Here is a 22,340-nt window from a genome sequence, read left to right on the forward strand (position 1 = left end):
AGACTTTCTGATCGACCAATTTCCCTCCTTATTAGCAATCTAGAACATCCGTGTGCAATCATCTGCCAGTGGCAAAACAAAAACGGGGAATTCCCCATAGATGTTGCTACAGATTCTTCCTTTTGTGCCACTGTCAGATTGAAAACAGAAAATGATTTGCGATTATTAGAGTGGATTTTTCTCAGTGTCCAACCAAAATTCAGTATTCAAACGAGACCAGAAGCAATTGGAGAATTGATTCGAAAAGGAAGATCTCGAATATTAGAAATTAGCGGTCAGGAACCAGATGACATCAGTATTCCGATAAATGGAGCCGATTTAGAATGGTGGCTGAGACATTCGATGCCTATACAGAATGCATTATTAGGATTTATAGGCAAGGTACATTCACGACAACCAAAAGGTAAACTATGGCAATTCCTTAGAACAAATCAGTGGTTAGAGAGAAGCAAAGTAAAAGCAAAACCTGTTGAAGGCCTTACAGTATATACAGATGCAGGAAAACGAAGACACCAGGCAGCATGTGTCTGGCAAGAGAATAGTCAATGGAAACGGCATTTAATTGAAGGTTCAAAAGAGGATTCATTGCAGACTTTAGAGCTCACGGCAGTAATATGGGCCTTAAATAATTGGCTGAAATCTGCTTTAAATGTTGTCACAGATTCTTTGTATGTAGCAGGTGTAATACCCAGAATGGAAAATGCCCTGTTAAGACAATCGAATAATCCTCGATTAGGAAAATTGTTTGTACAATTGAGAGCTATTTTAAATCAATGAAAAGAACCCTGCTGTGTGATTCACATCCGCAGTCATCAATGGAATCTTGGTCTAGGTGAAGGAAATCAAATTGCAGATAGTTTAGTAAGTTCAGTACAGCACATGCCTCCAACAGATAAATTCCAACAAGCGAGACAAAGTCATGAGAGCTTTCATCAGAATGCCAGAGGTCTCCAAAGACAATTCGATTTGACTTTAAATGAAGCAAGAAGTATTGTACAGGCATGTCCTCAGTGTGGAAGCCAGATGTTAGGTATAGGAATCGGTGTCAATCCTCGAGGTTTAAAAGCCTTAGAAGTATGGCAAATGGATGTGACACATGTGCCAGAATTCGGAAGACTTAAATATGTGCATGTCACAATTGATACTTTTTCAAAAATGATATGGGCTACTGCTTTACCAGGAGAAAAAGCACTACATGTATGTAAACATCTTACAGCTTGTTTTGCTGTAATGGGTGTCCCAGAAAAGATTAAGACAGACAATGGCCCTGCCTATGTTAGCCAGAAAGTTAGAACTTTTCTAATGAAATGGGGAGTGAAACACGTTACAGGTATACCTCATTCCCCAACAGGCCAAGGAATCATCGAGAGAGCACATCAAATGATTAAAGGGTATTTGAGCAAACAGAAGCAGGAAGAGTCAGATTGTCAACAGCGTTTAGCAAAGGTGTTGTTTACCTTGAATTATTTATGTTTAACTGGAGATCATGAGGAGCCTCCTGTGATCATTCATCATTATCAGATCAGACTAGGAAGGAAAAACACTTTACCGGAATTCATGGTGAGATATCGTGATCCCACCACTGGATTGTGGAAGGGACCAGTACCTGTTATTTTTAATGGTAGAGGGTATATGTGTCTCTCCACAGATCAAGGTCCATTGTGGGTTCCAAGCCGAGCAGTAAAGCCGGAGTTGAAACAAACTCAACCAAATCAACTCCCTGCAGCAGAACCTTCGGAGGTCACAGAGTGAGGTGTAACCTTTGCATTGATTTAGCTGTGACATGTATGTGTACTATAGTTATATAAGTAGATCTTTAAACACCACTACCTCTTGAGTAAGTTTATCAACACCCAGCACATCGTTTGTTATAAGTTGAGTATCTTTAAACCAAAGTTCTTGGAATTTGTTTAATCAATCCATTGCGATATTTAAACGGCAATGGAATACCTCAGGTTTATTGCAAAGTGCACTGTTTACGTTGATTGTTGTTATTTATATGTTATGTATAAGTTGTTTCTTATCACATATCAAAAAAGGATTAGAACACACAGCTAATCAATCCTGGCTTGTCCAAAAAGAAAAAAAAAAAAAAGGAGGAATTGTGGAGAGTTACTGGCTGTGTGCTGTGAACAAGCCAGGGCTTGATGCGGCTGTGCTACACGGAAGGATTTCCCTGAGACACCAGAGACAAAAGGAAAGTAAACAGAAGCCGCTCTGCCCTCGACCCAGGCTGCAGGAGGGGCGTTGCCGCTGCGCATGAACAGTCTGTGAACAGTGCCCTGCAGCCAATCACCATAGTGGGGGGGGATGAGTGACTGTGAGTGTAACCAATTGTAGCCTGCACTTGCCGCATGGCCTTTTGGTATAGAGTATATAAGGCTTGGAAAAACGTGGTCTCGGGGACATTGATATTCAGTGTTGTTTAAGAGTTCATTAAAGAGTACGGATGGTAAATTCACATTGAATTAGACTCCTTACTCTCGCCCGGCCCGCCCGTTCGATCAAAGAGCTTATGCCGGCGTCTGGATTCGTCGAATTTGCTACCACTACAACTAATAATACTCAGGTTATTTTTTGTTTCCTGCAAGATATTGTCTTGTTGCTGCTTTTGAGGAAATATTAAGAGATTCTGAGAACTACAACAAAATGATGTAAAATATTGGAATCATTAACCAAACTAGCCCTAAACTTCAATGCTACTCACAGTTCAAATTGTACAGCTTGCATACAGTAGATGACAGAACAAGTATACTTTCATTTTAGGGGACAGAGTCTGCTCTTATTTTTTCCAAATGATGCTTGTCTTATACTGACATTAAAGAGTTTTTCCAAATCAGCCTTTATTCAGCTTGCCACAATAGTCCACATGAAGTAGTTTCCATTCTCTCTCACGTTTGGTTTGTATCTCTCCCTTTTTATTTCAAAATCTCATTCGCCAATTTGCAAAATCTTTTTCGGAGTGCCAGCATTTCAGCAGACCCCTACCTGTGCTGCTTTACCCTCCAAGTTACAAGGCACCCGCTCTCCGATCAACAGTACTGAATGCTGTGAGATGGAAGCTTCGCTGCGGACATCCCACCTCTACAGAAGTGCAGCCAAAGCACCACAGAAGAGATGTCAATTGGAGTTTAGGAGAAAATATTTGTAGAAATAATGCATGACACTAGCTTTTAAAAGAACGTATGCTTCTCAAGTACAGTAACTTGCCTCAATGTATTTCCTCAGCATTCTACAAGAAAGTACCATTCCAGAAGCAAAGACTTTCATGAATATCAACCGCAAAATGCTCTTTGAAACAAGATACGTTTAGATCAATATTCTTCTTATGCAGTTAACACAATACTAAGCATTGATATAACTACTTGTGAAGGGATTTTTAAACAAATGCTTTTTCCAAACAGCATCATTTTATCATAAATACGTCTTCCAGGCAAGCTATGTTTGGTATCAGCCTTCAATACATTTATGTTTTCTTTTTTCTTGCAAGTTTACATTAGACAGTTTAGTGCAGAAATGCTCATTGCAGAGCCTCCGGTAAGCAAAGGTTACTCAGCTCTGGCATTCCCTCTCATCCAACACAGCTGCTGTAGTTATGCAGCTTACCCAGTGCCTACATCTGGAAATGGGTTAGATGCAGATGAGTTATCTCACAGTTCTTCAGACTCCGTTAAGATTTTGCTTGTGGACCACGAAAGCTAATTGGAAGAACTGGTGGAAGAGCTTTTAACATCAGAAAAAACCAACCAGTCAATTCACAGACCGGAGGTCCAACTGACCCCACTCACAGTGTGCAAGTATCATCAGTGAGCAAAACTACCTTTTCCATTTATACCTGGTAAAAAGTTTTAACAATCTCCTTTGCACACAGAGACCGCTGCAGTAATTCATGTCTTCACCACCCTGACACTGAAGGACTTCAATATGGTCTGGTTACCAGAAGGCTACTTGGAAACTTAAATGCATCTTTCAGGGATATTCCACATCTATTTCACATCTTCTGAATTATTTCTGCCTCTTATTGAAAGGACTCATTTTGACTTGTCAGTTGTGGCCCAAGGAAGAGGCTTCATGCCTATGCAAACTCACGAAGTCCTGCATCTAAAAAGGGGAAACTTCAGTAATTGGAGGCTCTGCAGTGGCATTTTTGAGGATGGCCCTTGGTTTTATACATCATTTTTTCTACAAGTCAGTCTCCAGGTCCTTCACTAGAAGACAAAAATTTTTATACTTTCTTTAAAATTTTCATTAAGAATAAAAGAAATGAATGAAAACATTAGATTTAATATCTGAATGACATTAAGCTAATTTTTAACTGCTGCATTCTCAGCCTTTCAAATAGGCATGGAGTTGGGACAACAGGCAGACTCCTAAATAATTAAGCACAAGGTTAAATCAAATGCGACTCAATCCATTTATTTTGAAAGTCTTTGTTAAAAGATTAATGGTTACTATACTAGTAGCTCCAAGTATCAAATCACTTAGAAACTTGCAGGATGTCATAAGCTTTCACCTCTTCTAAATAACCTCAAAATTGTCTAGGATGGGACACCAGAATACTAGATACACCAAACCAGGACTGGATACACCAGAGGGCTGTGCTGCCATTCAGCGAGACATGGACAGGCTGGAGAGTTGGGTGGAGAGGAACCTAATGAAGTTCAACAAGGGCAAGTGTAGAGTTCTGCATGTGCTCAAGGAATAACCCCAGGCACCAACAGAGGTTTAAGGTTGACCTGCAGGAAAGCAGCTCTATGGACAAGAACCTGGGAGTGCTGGTGGACAACAAGTTAACCACAAGTCAGCAACATGCTCCGGCAGGGGGATTGGACTGGATGATCTTTTGAGGTCCCTTCCAATCCCTAACATTCTGTGATTCTGTGAATGTGCCCCTGCGGCCAAGGCCAATGGTACCTGCGGTGCATTAGGAAGAGTGTGACCAGCAGGTCAAGGAAGGTTCTCCTCCCCCTCTACTCTGACCCGGTGAGGCCACATCTGGAGTACTGTGTCCAGTTCTGGGCTCCCCAGTTTAAGAAGGACAAAGAATTACCGGAGGGAGTCCAGCAGCAGGCTACGAAGATGATCAGGGGACTGAAGCACTTTTCTTACGAGAAGAGACTGAAAGAGCTGGGTCTGTTCAGCCTGGAAAAGAGAAGGCTGAGGGGGGATTTTATCAACGCTTATAAATATCTGAAGGGTGGATGTCCAGAGGATGGGACCAGACTCCTTCCAGTGGTGTTTGATGACAGGGTAAGGGGCAATGGGCATAGACTGAAACATAGGAGGTTCCATCTGAACCTGGTCTGGTGAACCTGCTTTAGCAGGGGGGTGGATCTCCAGAGGTTCCTTCCAACCCCAACCATTCTGTCATTCTGTGACAGTGATACACCAATAAAAAAATCAATGATGCATCGAAGTCTCTGATATAGCCATGCTGGGAAGCCCTCTGGAGGACAGAGAGTCTTTCACAGGGCTGTTCTTCATCTATGGGTCCATTTCGTTCCTGAGTGATCCAAGTCTGGCCTGCTGTAGTCTATTCTGCCTTACTTTTGTACTTCCTTCAGTTTGTTCTCTACATAAAGCACGTAACATGGGCGAACTCAGACACTGCAGAAAGCATCCGAAGAAATTTAATTTTCCCCACTAATCTGGTCTACTTGGAACATTAAAATAAACAACCAGAATGTCAGAAACCACTACGTAATAGTGTTAAGTTTTAAAATAATCCTTGTAGGACCACCTCACTTGGGTAGGTGTGTATTTAATTTGTGTATGACTGGACAAGTGACAGAAAATAACAACAAAACAAAGAATCAACTTGTTTTGAAGGGAAAGGCAGAATACAGATGGAAGAGATTAATGAAATATTTTATTAAATGCATGTTTACTTTGTTGAGTCTTTTGCTGACTTTGAAAGGAAGAGTATCTGTTCTACGGGAAAGAAAAAAATGTGCAACTTTCTAACAGACAAAACTAGATTTATTTCTGTCAACGACAGTTAATCATTCATTTTGCCAAATCTCCATACTCACTAAATACCTGTGGATATTGTCTTTCCAGCACAAGTTTCTTGGTTTTGCTGACCCAGCATACTTTGTTGGACACAATGTTTCTCTGCAGGATTAGCATGCAAAAAAACACCACCTGCAAAAGCGCTTCAGTCAGTTATAAATAGATCTCGGGACAAAAAAGAAGACAGAAAAAAAAAAAACAAAACGAGACCAAACCAAAAACCCCAAGCCAACAAAAACCAGAAAAAGAGAATGTAAAATGACAATATACAACATTAACTTCCGGTTAATGCATTAAGAAAGCTACTGCTTCTTGTTCTTTGCCATTTTTCTCTCCTCAAAAAACGTTTTAAAATCTAATATATGACATGCCCAATGCAAAGCGATAGCTTAATAATTGATTAAAGCTGGTTAATATGGCACACAGATGGGATGCTTTAGCTTCAGTGGCATGGCAGACAGTCAACAGCACCAAAACAAAAAGCTCAGAGAAATGAAGGTTCAGTAGCTTCAATGGGGCTTTTAAATACGAGGGCTACATTCTATGTTGATTTTACACCTTCCCTAACCCCACATAAATCAACAGAACTGCAGGTATTATAGAAAATAGAATCTGGCCTTCTACATTCAAAACTAGTTGTGCCACACAGTGATATGAAGTAAGGTTGGTAACAAAGCCTACCCGTCTGGAGTGCCCAACTCTATACATTACAAGAATTAATTTGCAGTAGTTTCTATCTTTGTCTAATAATAACTACTTGGGTCAAATATTCTGTTCTGGGTATTTGCCTCAGATCATTTTTTTAAATTAATTTCAAAAGAAAAAGCCAGCCATCCCCACATATGTCTGCTTAAAAAAAAAATGAATGTAGTAACACATCTGTGCATTAGACTAAAACCTTGATATTTGACACAGCAGCGTCTCTTGTCTGTTGTCAAAGCTGTGAGCTCTTGGCACGTGTTCAACAGATACTTTAAGCAGCTGATTTTTCCAGCTATTATTAATACATTCTATTGAACATGCTTCTGCTTCAGGCTGGGCTGGGTTTCTCCTAAAGCTGTAGGTTTGGGTCCAAACACCCAAGTTGGAACAAGAAACCAGCCTCTTAGCTGCTGAGAGGACAGAGTAGAAGAGAAACTGGGATATACACAGGGCAAACAGGAAAAGGACAAGAGCACTAGAAACTGAGACTTGGAAAGCGCATCGGCCAAGAGGCAGGGTGGGACACTGGAATTAAATGCAGACCTAGGATGGGTAACAAACGTGATTTCGAAAGGAGAAGCATTTAAGCCACAGGGATAAGCTCATATTGTGCATTTCTAACCTTTTTAGTACGTGACTTTTTGAGAGTAATAAAATTATGTACTTTAGTGCAATTTAAAATAGGTTAAAAAATAAACAATATAACAAAAGATTCTAATGTAAGATTGGAAAATCACAGTACATCATTCACACAAACACTAAGATACAGAATGTACAAATATGCTTAGAAAACGTGTTCTAGTATACCGCACAAGGAACAAGATCAAAACAGTTTGTTAAAATCCTAAAAGGGAATATTAGACCTCTTTGAAGCTATAAATAATTCTGATTTGAGCATCAACGTGATTTGCTAGTTGTGCACTTAGCATTTTATCTTTTAGAAAGGTCTTTGCTTTAAAGTCTGTGCAAATTTATTATTTTAAGGGATTAGGATTACAGTGCATTTCAAGAAATTCTTTGAGCAGTGAGATACTTCCTGGATTCCTTAAATAGTCTCCAAAAGACGCTTCTTGGCAGAACAGAGCATTACAACAACGAAGTTACACAACAAAAATTGTTTTTTGACATTAACTGGACTCCGTTAAAGCAGACATTCAACCTTAAAATTTCTAGTGACATTTTTCAGTGTGGGAATAATTAAAACTATTTTTGGCATAAATAGTCATTTTGGATAGATAAGTCATACAGCAGTCCAAGATCATGGGTACATAGTTCATATTTAGATAAGTCCTTCAGTTTCCTTTCTAATTCAGTCTTTTGTATTCCAGAATTATTCCGGATTATTGCACTATCAACCGTATACTGATATATGCTGAAGTTAACACAATCTACTTTTCAGGAAATTAGTATCTAACACAACTTATGAAAAATAAAAAAAGAAAAAAAGAAAAAATATTAATAATCTCCACTGTTGGGTAACTCCACTTTCTCAATTTCCAGAATCACTTCCCTCTTGTTGTTCAAAAGTATACATAGATGACAGCACGATAATGAAGCAACTGCTATCTGGATGTCTGTAAGACCTTCGACATGGTCCCCCACAACATCCAGCTCTGGAGCCCTCAGCACAAGAAAGACACGGACCTGTTGGAGAGGAGCCAGAGGAGGCCACCAAGATGATCAGAGCACCTCTCCTATGAGGACAGGCTGAGAGAATTGGGGTGGTTCAGCCTGGAGATGAGAAGGTTCCAGGGAGACCTTATTGCAGCCTTTCAACACTTAAAAGAGGCCTACAAGAAAGACGGGGACAGACTTTTTAGCAGGGTCTGTAGCAATAAAACAAAGGCTGATGGTTTTGAACTAAAAGAGGGGAGATTCAGGCCAGATATGAGGAAGAAATCTTTTACAATGAGGGTGGTGAAACACTGGCCCAGATTGCCCAGAGAGGTGGTAGGTGCCCCATCCCTGGAGACGGGGCCAGGCTGGACGGGGCTCTGAGCAATTTGTCTAGTGGAAGGTGTCCCTGCCTATGGCTGGAGGATTGGACTAGATGACCTTTGAAGGTCCCTTCCAACCCAAAGCATTCTACAATTCTATGATTCTATTTAAGGTTTCTTTCTGCAATTAAGAATTCTTTCTGCCAATACAATTTCACCAGCATTTTGACGCCAGTATTTCTGTTCTCAGAGAAAAAAATCACATAACAATGCCCATGCAAAAGCAGATCTGCTAAACAGAAGCTAACACATCAAGAAATCAATGCATCTAGACACTGTATTATCAGCATTAGCAACAATAAAACGGAGTGTTTCAAAAAGATGGACCCAATTTCAAAGCAACAGTGATTTCAAATCGGGTCCATCTGTTTCAAACACCCTGTATTTTAAGACATCATTTTGGAGTTCTCGTAGACTTAGGTTGTATGTATCTCTGTATTGTCCGAACACAAATAACTTTTAAAATATGTATGAAATTCTACTTCTATAGGGAATAACAAGAGGCCAACAGCTTTGAGGTAACTTTTTGAGTTGTAGTATCAAATGTATTAGCCACATGTGGGTAAAACAATATTCAAAAGCAACATCTCATATAAAATGTGAGCAATGCGAGGCTTAACCTACTATGAAAAAAGACATTTCTGTGCTACTGTATAAAGGAAGAAAGTCTTGGAAGTATTTCTTAAAAGTCAGAACACATATACATAAGAGATCTTTAAACACTCTTTTGCAATGAATTTAAAATGCATTTATTAGCAGATCCACTTGTTCTCTAAACACCTCTCATGCAGTGTTTCTGAACTTTAAAAGCTTTCCATTTTTTTGAAAGCATGGTCTTTCAAGTTATAAGTTAGCCATTTCATATTACAGCTAACAATTAATAAGTTTTGAGCAGATCAAAATATTTTCATATCAAGAAATGAAAACCGACATAAAGAGAGCTAGACATGAAACATCTGTAATTATTAATAACTTTTTGAACCTTTACAGCTGAAAAAATCACACATAGATTTTTCTCACTATATCAATAAGAGAACTTAGGAATAAGGCTTATACAGATAAGTCTCTAGGCTCAAGATGGTGCCTGGCCTCAGCAACCACAGAAATCACTATTTGAGATGAAAACACTGGTTCCTTTCTGATTAAGCATGGAACTTCTGTCTGAGAGAGACTGTTAGATACATCATCCAAGCCTACGCTTCAGCTTCTACATGCCTATATTAGTTTCAGCAACCATGTCAAGCTTCAAGTGGGCATTATCTAGAAACCATGCTGCTCTGACAGGACTCAGACCAGAATGGAAATTACTTTGCTACTACTGCAAATCCAGTAAATTATCTTTGTCGGGTTTGCCCAGTTGTTCTGTTCCATGGAGGACACTGTCCCTGGATACCTGTGAAGCTTCAGTGACACAGCCACCTGGGGGAACTAATTGTTCAGAAAACAGCTGAAGGGAGGTGATGGAAGCCCTGGTCATAAACTCATAATTCATAAACTTTCAGTGGCACTGCACATACAAATTAGGTACTAGAGAAGCTCGGGATAAACAGAAGATTCAAAAGAAAAGGTTGTAATTGGATTTAAAAAAATTATTTTCTAGGAGAACTGCCAGTCGAAATTCCTTTTAGCGAGCTTCAAGAAAGATATGGACCTAAACAGTAATTCATTCACTGTAAAGTCAATGTAAAATCCTTTTTAAAAGGACTATCAAGATCACATCGACCTGGACAAAATCTTAATATGCCTAATGTAAGTGGCAATTAATAAACTTAGTTTTTCCTTAAGTGAAGGAAACAATAATGACCAGGTCTGCTACAAAAGTAAACGCAGAGTTCTTCAGAAACTACGCAGTACAAAAAGGTCAAGTAGAACCATTTTATGAATAAATCATGAAATATTTTCTGACTAGACTCTTGCTCCCCTTTCAAGTAAGCTGAGAACAGAATCTATCTTTGTCTTACTGAGAGTTCAACTCTCCTCCTTTCCCTCCATGGGGCAGAAAACACATCTGACTGCAGTAAGGGAATTATGCCTCTTACTCCCAAAATTTAATTTTACAAATACTGATGTGGAAATACCACAACAGAAGAGCAAAGTTGTTATTCCTTATATATATATATATATATATATATATATATCTCACTTTTCTTTTTTTGTGTGAAAATCAAAGCACTTCTTTCTGAAGAGAGCCTGTATGCAAGAGGAAACAAACAACTAATTCACCACTTTGGCTCAAAAGAGCATGTATATGTTAGTTGAAGCATTAAGAGCATATGTATAGTAAATTCTATAGTACAAACCTTGGGAAGTCCCCCTCTATTAAAGATGAATGGAGGATCAGAAGACTCGTCAGTCTCGGCCTGGGCTATTTTGTGTTTTGCAGTATGAACTATACGAACAGGGTTTAGCACTCCCCAAAGAAAGGGCCTGAACACAGAACACATTGTTGAAGTTTGATGATAGTTGGAAAGTATTTTGTGAGGGATTTTGTAAATAGCTCATTTCTTTCAAAAATGACCTAAGTATTTAACTCTTTAACAGGGAATTCTCTATCCAGGGTTTCTGTTAGCTCTAGCTGTCCCCCCGTTTCTTTCTTCATGACCCAGACTTCTCCAGAAAAAGCCTCTATAGCTTTGGCTGAGATAAGGAAAACATTGCCACTTGTAGTCAATTCCACTAAGGATTAAAACAAAAATAAAGATTAGAGGATCTCTACAGTACTTCAAGTATATATGCATTTTTTTTCCAAAGACAGACACAGCCCTATAAAGCACAGGAAAACTAAAACACCTTCAGAAAAGACTATGATCCTGGCTAGGAAGACATTAGTTATCAGAACATATAAAATCATCACTTGCTGCCAAACCTGAACATAGCTAGGCCCTTTCTGGCAGTACGATGTAGCAGAAAACAATTTCAGTTACAGTATCTGAATGTTTTTCGTCCCCCTGTGCATAATTACAATTGTTTGCAGTGCTTCTTGGCATTGTTAGGCTTGCCCACGCTAGCCGCTGCGTTGTTTAAAGCCAGCACCAGTTCCCAAAGCAGGTACTGGATGTGCTGTAAAGGGAATTGACTGAAGACACTGCTAAGAGATAATATATCAACGCACACTTGTAAGGGGTGCCAGCATACTAGGGAATGACAACAGGAATGCAGCCGACAGGAATGTCGGCCAAAGATGATATCCTTAGCTTGCCGTGTGCTGAAATATCAGCACATTTCTAATTAAATCCACGTGTGCATGTGGAGCGAGGAACCCCCGGGCAGGGAGGCCAGCAGGGGGAGTCGGGTGCCCGTCACCGCCGCGTCGGGCCAGGCAGGACACCCGGGCCCTGGGCAGGGACACCCGGGCCCCACCAGCCCCTCCGTGGGGACCCACGGCTCACGGCCACGGCCCGTGGGGAACTTTCAGTCACCAGAAAGGCTGAACGACTTGTCTGGTCATTTTGTAACATGAAATAAGACTTCCAGGGAAAAGCCCTCAAAGCCAAGGAATCTTCTCCAGCACTGCACACATCTTCTGAACATCTTCATGACGAGCTATGTTGTTATGTTAGAAGTAATTACTCCTATTGAACTACTTAGGATCTATAATTGCAGTACAATTTTTGCATGAGTGATTTATTTTTTTTTTAAATCCTTTACTGATTTTGTGTTAATCTAGTTAATGTCCCAAGTAACACGTCCACATTACTAAAAACATCACAATTTATAACAGATGTTCTTCTTTTGGTAGACATCTGAAAACTAAGCACTGTTACAAACATATTTTCCCATCCCGAGCAATACCCTAAAATCTTTGTCAAACTTCCTTGCTTTCATCATTGCTCAACTCATCACACGAACCATCTGCATAAATAAAGATGTAAGCATCTGCCGTACGGCAAATGGTCTCAGGGGCAGATGTTTCATCCTTGCGCTCATGTCACTGGCTTGGATACATTATTTGAACAGATGTACACTATCTGAGAGTGTTGTGTCCCACAGTGAAACGGCTCCAACTGCTTTCTATCAAAGTACATAAATGCTATTTGCACCTGCATTTATGTTAATGATATAAAGGCAGCAGGGGTTCCAGCCAAGGCAAAGATGATGCTAAGAAGCACATTTACATGGTTAATTGAAGTTTGAGATCTCCCAGCATCAAATGACCATACTAATATAGATACAAAATGTACTAAACTATACAATGACTTTTAAAAAAACTATGTGGTTTTTTTGTTTGTTTTTAACTAAAATAAAACATACTCAAGGATAAAAACTGTGCTTTCAGCCTGTACTTTTCCAATGTATATTTTAAAAAGACAAAAAAGAATTAAATAAATTCCTAGATAAACCACAACAGCTTTATATTTCACACACTAATTATATAAGATACGCAGTTATTCCATGTTAGAGTTATTTAGTAAAATCATTCTATAAACCTGACAATGCCAAAGGTATGTCAGTTCTCTAAGGTACATTGGTATTTTGTCTCATTATGGAGGACTTAAAAATACCCAGCACTTGCTCAACAGCAAATATTAACATGAGTGTAAATGACAGGATATGATGCTTCAATGATCATTTCATAATTCCTAGGAAAAAAATAAAATCCTAGCAGTTAAATATTTATCATTATTCAGCAAAGTGCATCTCTTCGAACATGGAGTTGCAATTGCTTGTTATATAAATGAGAATCACCTTTCTTATAAAATTTTCTAAATTGAGAAAATACAGATGCCCTGAGGGAGTATGTATCAAATTACAGAAATCCTGCTATTACATGACAAATGGTAGCACTGAAGGGTTTATGTTGTCACTCACAGAACTTGCACTAATCATTACTTCCATAGTCAACTGAGAAATAACAAGCACTTTCAAAGTATAGAAAGACTGATAAAAATGCTATACTGAATGTAACTGATGGATAGGTTCTATTTCCAATACCATCTATTTTCCAAGCTTTTATTTGTAAGAAAGGTACCAATGTTATAGATGTATATAAATCATTATAAATTGTTAACAGCCTTAACATTTTCAAAGTGCCATAACACATTTAAGAAACAAGAGCGATGCTTGATACGAGGACAAAGAAAAGTGACAGTAAAAGAATAAAAAGAATACACTGAGAATAACACATTTGTAGAACATCATGATTTCACACTGATCTAGCTCTTGGTCTGCATCTGGTTATGATTTCTAACATGAACTCTCACTTTCAAAGTGTACAATATGGCTCTTATAATTCACTCTGGACTTTTTCTTTAGAAAAGTCTTCAAAAAAATCTCAAAGTGGATGATGCATCAGTTTCAAGTTTGCAAACAGCTTCAGTCTGTATTCTCCTCCTGTTATTCAAAAATGGCTTTAACATAAAGACAACACATTCAATTTGACTACAACAGAGGCCAAATTCATGGTATTTAAAGGAAAACCTAAAATAAGGCATTTAAGTATTCGAATTAAGTATTGAAGTCATAAGCCATAAAGACAAGGAGCACGCTGCAGGATGGATAGCTTCACACAACAGTAAGTACTGTCTCCCTTGAAAGAATAGTCCCATTAGACACAGAACTCATCAACTACGATCAATTTGCATGACATCTTTCTGGAACGATTCCTCAGAATTATTACAGTATCATAAAAATACTCAGTCTTCACAAAACAGGTAAAGTATAAACTTACATGACAGTAAAAGCTCAAGGCTTTGAGTTAAGTAATAGACAGCGCTTTTCTTAATTAACATAACTACTAACAATGGAAACTTAACTGACAACCTGCAACGGTTCTGAAAGGTCCATTAGAGCTTACGTCGTATCCATCAAACACTCACTCACGTTTAAGAAGTATCATTAAAAATGACATGCAAGTTAAAAATCATTATTTAAACATTAGCATTGTGACACAGATCAAAAGGGAAAGGAAATTAAAGTCATGGCTACACATTTAGAGGCTTAGGAATACACAGTTGCAGTACAAATACCCTTACTACGAATGGAGGGAAAAATCCAAGATGCTAAATAAAAAAACATATATATACATATTTTTAAAAACCCTAATCATTTCTGAAGAGACAAAACATAGAAAAATATTGTTAAACATAAAAAAAATTAGTAAGTATAGAAATGCTGGAGAAAAGGCACTTAAAATCTAAAATTCTAAGCTTATATTTAGAAAATATTTCTTTTCTTGTTTGTACTAGTCTTGCAGCATAACTTGCAAATAAATTTGGCCCCCAGTTATACAGGGGTCAAACATTACAATGATTTTCAAATATATAAGGATAAAAAAAAATTGTAATAAATCCTGAACACTTAATTTTGCTGAATCGAACAAGAAGATTTATATATTTCAGGTTTAAACAAGAGGCGGTAACAGTAACTATCAATGTCCTAAAGAAGAAGACAATCTCAGCTATTGCCATGCTTTAAAGTGTTAAATGCTGCAGGATAACGGCTTTTTTTTTTTTAATCATATTACGGTAGAATAGTAGACATGAATTATACAGTGATTTATTAATGATTATGAAATTTCTTCCACATTTTGAATCACAAGCATCTAATTTCTCAAAAATAAGTATAGAAAGTATACTATACCTGCACAAAAAGTTAAAGGATTCTGCATTATGCCCTTTAATAGTTACAACAACGTTCCTGGAAAGAAGAAATATAGATACTTAGAAGCTCTGATAATTTTTCATAAAAAAACCAAACCAAACCAAACCAAAACAGGACAACGGCAACAGTTTTCCAAAATTACATTTCAGAATGGATCCCAGTATACCCGTACATCATGCAAAACACCACCAGAGTTTTAAACCAAGTGTTTCTCTGGTTCACACATACCCTTATATGCACTCTCCATATTTTGGCACTGGAAACAATTAACTTGGGCTTCTTGAATTGGAAACCCCTATTAAAGCCAGAAAAGGGGACATGTCATGAATGTGTCAATGCATTCTGAAGAATCACAGACAATGTAGGGTTAAGCGATCATTTTCCTTCAAACATCTGACTGCACGGGTCCCATAAAACTCACTGACCAGCAGAATCTTCCATGGATGCTACAATGAAGGTATTAGCTTACATTTGTGAAGCAGACATTACACTGCCACCTCTCCTGAATTTGATGTTGGTACTTATTGCAAAATTTGATGCACAATTTTTGACATAAAATAGCATTACATCAAGTGGCCACCCAGCAACTTAAGAGTTGGCTATTTCTTTCCATTGCAGTCAGTGTGATGCTTTAGCTGAGTCTGATTCAACAGTGAAGTCAAGTAAGAAAGACACAGTATAATACAATGACAATATAAAATTTTGTTATTAACTACTTCGATTTTCTTTATCATAAAATGGTCTAGCTTTTGGAATGGTTACATAATAATTTGGTTCAGCTGAACATCACAAACATGTTAAAAGTGACACAACATAAAACTCTTTTCCTCCTGGTGCAGTTGGAGGCTTTGGGAAGGTAACAGACAAGTCCATTGACTGACACATATGGAGCTCCCACTACTTGGGTGTTTACTTGGATCTAGGCTTTCATACCAGTGCATATCTATAACATTTCCCACGGGCAGGGCCAGCTGTGCAGATGTGGAGTTTGCTGACTTTCCTGGCCAATTTAACAGCTGGTGGAATCTTACATAAGGAACATTCCAGACATACACTCAAGAGCCCCCTTCTGAGCACAAGAAGTTTATACTAAAAGATTGGGTTTGGATCAACAGAAAAACAGGACAAATTCTGATGCAATTACCAAACACAATAATAAACCTTGAATATGTTTCTTTACTATCATGCAATTGCCTCTCAAAAAGCAATTAAGAGGTTCCAAGAAGGAGATGGTTCTGTGGGCAGCAGTCAAGTGTGGAAGAGGCACAACGGATTCAACTTTAAGGACGTTTAGTACCAAAGCACGAATGAAAATCAGGTGTGGCTGCTGTGAGGAGACCTCTCACACAGCAGACAGGCGAGGGTCTTTGGTATCTGTATGTTCCGGGCTGAGCCACACACAATGAGAAGCGCTGGTGTGTCACCAGCAGCTCCTGGCCAGGTTGACCAAGGCGCCCCAGGCTGCCCCAAGGAGCCTCTGTCCATGGTACTCGACCCACCAACCTCAGACCTGACCGAGCCAGCACACAAACTCAAGCCAGCTCGTCTCCATACAGTTTTACGTCACGGTAACATACAGACAACTCCCTCTTCACCTACAAGAATGGAGCAGACCACACTGATGTAATTTTGGAAAACAAAACACTTCTAGGAACCAGCATGGGTTTTCACTTGTCACCCACAGCATAAGACATCCTTCTTTAAGACTGTGTTGCTCAACAAGATCTTTTTACAGAAACAAATAATTTTCTCTTCAGCTTTAGGACTTCCAACATTGGAAAATGTACTGAAGTAGATACAGCAATGCATGTTCTTGTAAAAAACAATGTAAGAAATGATGTTCAAATGAAGGTTCTCAAAATTATTATTCTGAAGTCACATTTTTACAAGTTTTCATGGTCCCTCCCAGTTGTAGGGAGCATTATATCATTTTAAAGAGTGTCCCACTTATGGTTACTACTTCCCTCTTACAATTACAGCAAACAAACCAGACTTCAAGATACGGATCAATAATTCTTAGCATACCACATGGAAACATAAGCTCCACATCTTTTTCCAAGCATTCAGAAACCCTAACACTAGGACAGAAAATTGGACCATACAAATCCACCTAGTACAGGCATCTCTGATTTGAATTCAACTCTAGCTGCAAGTAAGATAGTGGTCTTCAACTAGAATATCCACTGCTTCTTTGACAGACTAGTACACTGATCAGCTACTGTCAATAACAACAACAATAAAGTATAATTTCTCAAATTAACTTTTTGTCTTCTAGCCATTCATCATTTTTTTTACTGCTAGTATACCAAAGAACCTTTAATTGCCCTTTATTTTTCCAGATATTTAATCAAGTAACCCTCCTTTGTGGAAAAACTGAAAAGTTCAAGACTTTTAAGTCAGAGAAAGCTGCTTCTTATCATCCCTTCAAATTTTGCTATCCATTATTATATGTATTACTGTATTAAAACATGTTTTCTTTGAACACAAATACAGTTTACAAAGCAAACCACATAATTTTGTGTGACTGTCCTGTCTGCATTTTACATTATTTTTCAATTTATCAACAGTGATACTGGCTTTTTGATCACTGCCTTATGCTGATCTTGGAACTTGCCCCACCACACGTATAACTGCACATATAATGATTCATGTTCCTTTCTCATTGACAGTGTCTGACACCTTTCAGCCAACCGGTAACATGCTTAACAGATACTTAATATCTACATCTATTTATGTTTAGGACATGCATCAAACTGCAGTCTTTTCAAAAAGTTCTGAAATTTTGAATCAATGTACAGTACAGAAGTTGAAGGATACAATATCTACACAGCTACCCATACCTGCCCTCAGGAGAACTGATTTTTTTTTCATTTAACTATAAATCTGGCTTGCCATAACTATTTCCCATAAATAACAAGTTAATGTTCAGAAAAGAGCCCAACATAGAAATAAAGTTATTAATTAAATTTTTTACCTGTTTTACAGGCTTACATCCAGAACAAATTTTAGGTCGGACACCAGTAATAATGTCCTCTTGTCAGGATGTCCTGTTGTTCTTATTGAATACTGAGGACTCAAACATTCTTACAGTCTTCCTTGGGTATATTTGAGACCAATACTAGTTATCTCCGAATAAAGAAGATGATACGGATTACTTCTATCTGGCATTAACATCAAGTTTTCTGCACCTGAGAGCCTACTCCAATGACCAAACTTTAAAAATTCCACATAATCTTAAAATCTGTTTTGCTCAGCTTGTAACTCTAACCATAGGACAATAAATACCATCATTCAAGCCACAGTACTCCAGAACTCAAAACAGGAAATCTGGTGCTGCCTGGTCAGAGATGAATAGAAATCTATCACAAGAATTTCAAGTTAAGTGGAGTTGAAGCTGGATAGAATTAAAAAGTAAAATTTATCTTAATGCCATAAAATAAGCTCTATCATGTCTATACTACTCCTTATGTTACCACAGAATGAAAGGATAAATTAATTTTCAATGAGAAGAAGCAAAAATATCAAATAAACTGGAAAAAACTACACTGTAAAATGGTCTTGAATAATTAAAGGAAGCAGAGCATATATATGTAATAATTGAAAAGCAATTTTCACTGAAAGATACCCACAGGTCTTTTATATGAAACTGGTGTCCTCATAGACAGACTGAATCTGAATATCAGGTGAACCCAATTAACCTCATTTGATGCTTGTCCATACCAAGACATTTATTTTAGATGTTACACAAAATCCTTTAGGATACTAAACAGAAAACGACAAATAGGCTGTAAAGGTTATGACATTAATTTTACTGTCATTCTCATGCTTTAAGCAGGCATCAAAACTAAAAATCTCATCCTCAGGGAGGGAAGAACTACCTGAAAGTAATTATAGTACTCATTATCATAACAGTATTAAACTAAACCACTATGACCCTAACGGCATTTATTTTTGGTAGCTTTTATTAAAAGAACAAAGCTTCTCAATGATAACTGTACCTTCTAAGGCAGTGAACATTAGTTCAGGTACTGGAAGAAAGCATCACATCAAATCTTATTATTTCATATTAAGCTTAATTATGAACTTTAATTTTAAAGTAGGCATGTAAAGAAGTGTTAGTTAAATATTATGTAATTTCATTTCAGAAGGAAAACATTCAGCTAAGAAGAAAAACTAAATACTTAGTATAGTTTAGAAAAGATGTTCTCCTAACAGGAGCCCATGAAATGTCAATATATACTTCAAAAGCAGTTTTATTCACTTTATTTTTCACATCTGTTCTTCCATGCACTGTGTCATCTTGTAAATGACAGTGCCATGCAACTGTTATTTGCCAGAGTTTAAAAACTTTTAAACAGAAATCAAGTCCCCAAGAAGCATGAGTATCAGCCTAACTTACAGGAAAGTTAGCAAAATCTATTGGTATTTAAAGGCTGCGTTTGACTTGAAATAAATTATTAAAACCTTGAATCTACACAAAAATACTGAGAAAGGTCAAAATGATAGGCAAAGATTGACTAGTGCAGCGCACAAAAGCATTTGTTCAAGCAAGTATATTTGCCAAAAGCCTGCAGTGCTTGGCTACTTTATAAAATCAAGAATAAGGCATTAGGCCAATTTGTTTCAAAAAAACCCAAACATCTCCAAACCCCTAAACCCGAACAACCAAGCAATAACTGATTTGCATTTCTGAAAACTTGCAAAAATATCCTGCTTTTCACTATCCAAATCTTCAGGTGCATAAGTGTGATGTATTCTTATGCAACATCTTCTATTCTAAATCTAATTTTCACACTAGGATTTCATCGCACATCAGTAGTTCTCATCCTCCTATATCCAAAGAGATATGCATGTAGTCACAAACAACAGCCTTCTTACAAGAGAAACTAGACACCGCTTATGCTTCCACAGTTAGGTAATTAATCAGGGAGAAATGTGTGTCCGTGGCAGAACTGGCTCAGCCCATTCGGTGACTTCAGCAAACAGCCAAAAAGAAACAGAAGCCTCATTGCAACTGGTCACTCTTCCCAGTACGAACCCAGCAGAATCGAAAACCCAGGCTATTTTTACATTTTTGGTCATCCTATGAGATGGACCAGTCTGAAAGCATTTCCTGAACTTCCAGCCTTACATGCACCAAATGCCACCGTGCCAATCCTGGGCAAAAATTCTCCCCCTCATACTCCGTGAGGTGATGTAGAGGAGGGTTGGCTGGCACGCCTGCACTTGCCCATCTGTCAGGGTGGAACCGTGCCTACCTGACAGGCTCTATGCTGCTTTCGATAACATGTTGCTGATAATAAAAGCTTATTTATGAAACAACACAGGGCAACTTTGGCATTTAGCTTATAATAAAAAAGCAAATGAAAAGTGGTTACTTTTGTTGAGCAGATAAATCTTTTGAAACCAACTTCGAAGAGTTTTCATTTTCATTTATATGAATAAAGACTAGCACATACACTGCAAGAAATCAGGATGTTCCACACATTTTTAACTATTGCAGACAGTCCAGTGTCCAGTCTCAGTAGTTCTTATTTTACAACTATAACGATCATCAAGAAGGCAAATTCAGGGACCTGAGAAAACAATTATAAAAGCTAAGTTTCTCAAAAGGATGCCTGGGAGAAGAGAAGGTTGAAGAAGGAGGAATATCAATTCTCATTTCATGAAATGCATGTGTATTAAAAAGTAGTTAAACAGTTTTTATAACTGTAAATAACCTCACCTATTTTCCATTTGAGAAAACAACTCCATTCTGAAAAACTAAGAAAGAAGAGCAAATAACAGCACAGTTGCTATTATGCCTAATACTAGACAACTCACAGAATGCCAAAAAATTAATACTTTTTTCCAAATTTCAAATGATAGATTGTAATTTCATGTTTTCCTTTAGTAAATACCTTCTTCATAGTACTGCTTTGAATGCTGTGAACTGGAGTTGTGTAAAGTTCCACATCTGTATTAGACATCTTTGCCATTATTCTGCATTAAAAGGTCAAAGCTTCTGATTTTATAACACAGTCTTGGATCTTACTGTTGTGAAAATAACTGTGGAATGATGAATCAGTACAAATTGCTACATTTTGTTATTGATTCTGAGGGGAGTTGGAAACAATAGCTCTGGAAAATACAAACTACTAATTGCATTTTTATAAGATACTACATGAAATCTATGCTGTCAACAGTTCTTACAATTTAAATTCAAAAAATGAATCAAGAAACAGAAACATCTAGCACTCTTACTTGGCAATGACTACTCTAGAATTTACTTCAAAATTCAAACTGTGCGATTCCTTTTACTCCTATTCGCACTCTCCATGTCATCTTTGTCCTAAACTAAGGATTAATGTATTGCGTGGGTCCAAACTGCTAAGAAGTTTTGCCAGGATTCTCAATAATGCAGTTTCATAAGACAGACCCTATATATCTTACAATTCTGTTAGCAATGTATAATGCTATTCGTAGTGGAATTGTACTACACCATTACGGTTTTCAGTTTGCAATGTCTGATTAAATTGTGAGACTTTATGACTTCGCTCTTGTTCATAATTAATGACTGTTTTGGTCTAATAAGGAAAAATACGTAATTTATCTTTCACTATATATCTGCTGTAGTACATTAGCTTTCATTTCAGATAAACAGTATCACAAATACTAACCAGCTCTTTCATTGCAGTTATAACAACACTTACATAGGATGAGACGAACACCCGTGCTGGTGTCCGCAGGTCCTCGCACACCCGTCGCACCAGTGGGGGCCGGGCTGGGTCACCCCGTCCAGCTCCCGCTCCAAGCTCAGGGCTCTGTCCAGATGGGCCTTGAAAACCTCCAACCTCAACAAATGCCTTTCAGGATTTAAACTGCATTCACCTCTTAACAACAAAGGATAGACTGAAAATCACAGTAACATTGGGTCCATGTACATAGGACAGATTGTTCCAGGAATTCCTGCCCAAATGCTCTCACCACACTTCAGAATTCGCTAAAAAAACCTTCCTGTGTTTTGTGCTATGCTGAAGGATTAAAGAG

The 22,340-nt window shown here is 38.0% G+C and overlaps 1 protein-coding gene across 15 annotated transcripts in view; it reads right to left on the reverse strand.

Annotated features, from left to right (window-relative positions):
- Window positions 1–22,340, reverse strand: part of ZNF438 (zinc finger protein 438) — a 60,689-nt gene that overhangs the window by 10,804 nt on the left and 27,545 nt on the right. For 3 of the 15 annotated variants that reach the window (XM_071805279.1, XM_071805278.1, XM_071805281.1), the window contains 3 exons: window positions 15,540–15,606; window positions 15,291–15,347; window positions 6,040–6,144 (listed from right to left, as the gene is read on the reverse strand). The exons of 1 other annotated variant lie outside the window; for it this stretch is intronic. In XM_071805279.1, the coding sequence (XP_071661380.1) occupies window positions 6,040–6,144; window positions 15,291–15,318 (133 nt within the window). In that variant the 5' untranslated portion in view covers window positions 15,319–15,347; window positions 15,540–15,606. Of the gene's footprint in view, window positions 1–2,560; window positions 4,209–6,039; window positions 6,145–8,358; window positions 8,505–15,290; window positions 15,348–15,539; window positions 15,607–18,285; window positions 18,433–22,340 lie in introns of those variants that run through there. 11 more of the 15 variants (XM_071805283.1, XM_071805280.1, XM_065831989.2 and 8 more) reach the window with 8 other exon arrangements.

The sequence above is a fragment of the Patagioenas fasciata genome, chromosome 2, assembly GCF_037038585.1.
Source record: "Patagioenas fasciata isolate bPatFas1 chromosome 2, bPatFas1.hap1, whole genome shotgun sequence".
In the NCBI taxonomy this organism is placed as follows: Eukaryota; Metazoa; Chordata; class Aves; order Columbiformes; family Columbidae; genus Patagioenas; species Patagioenas fasciata.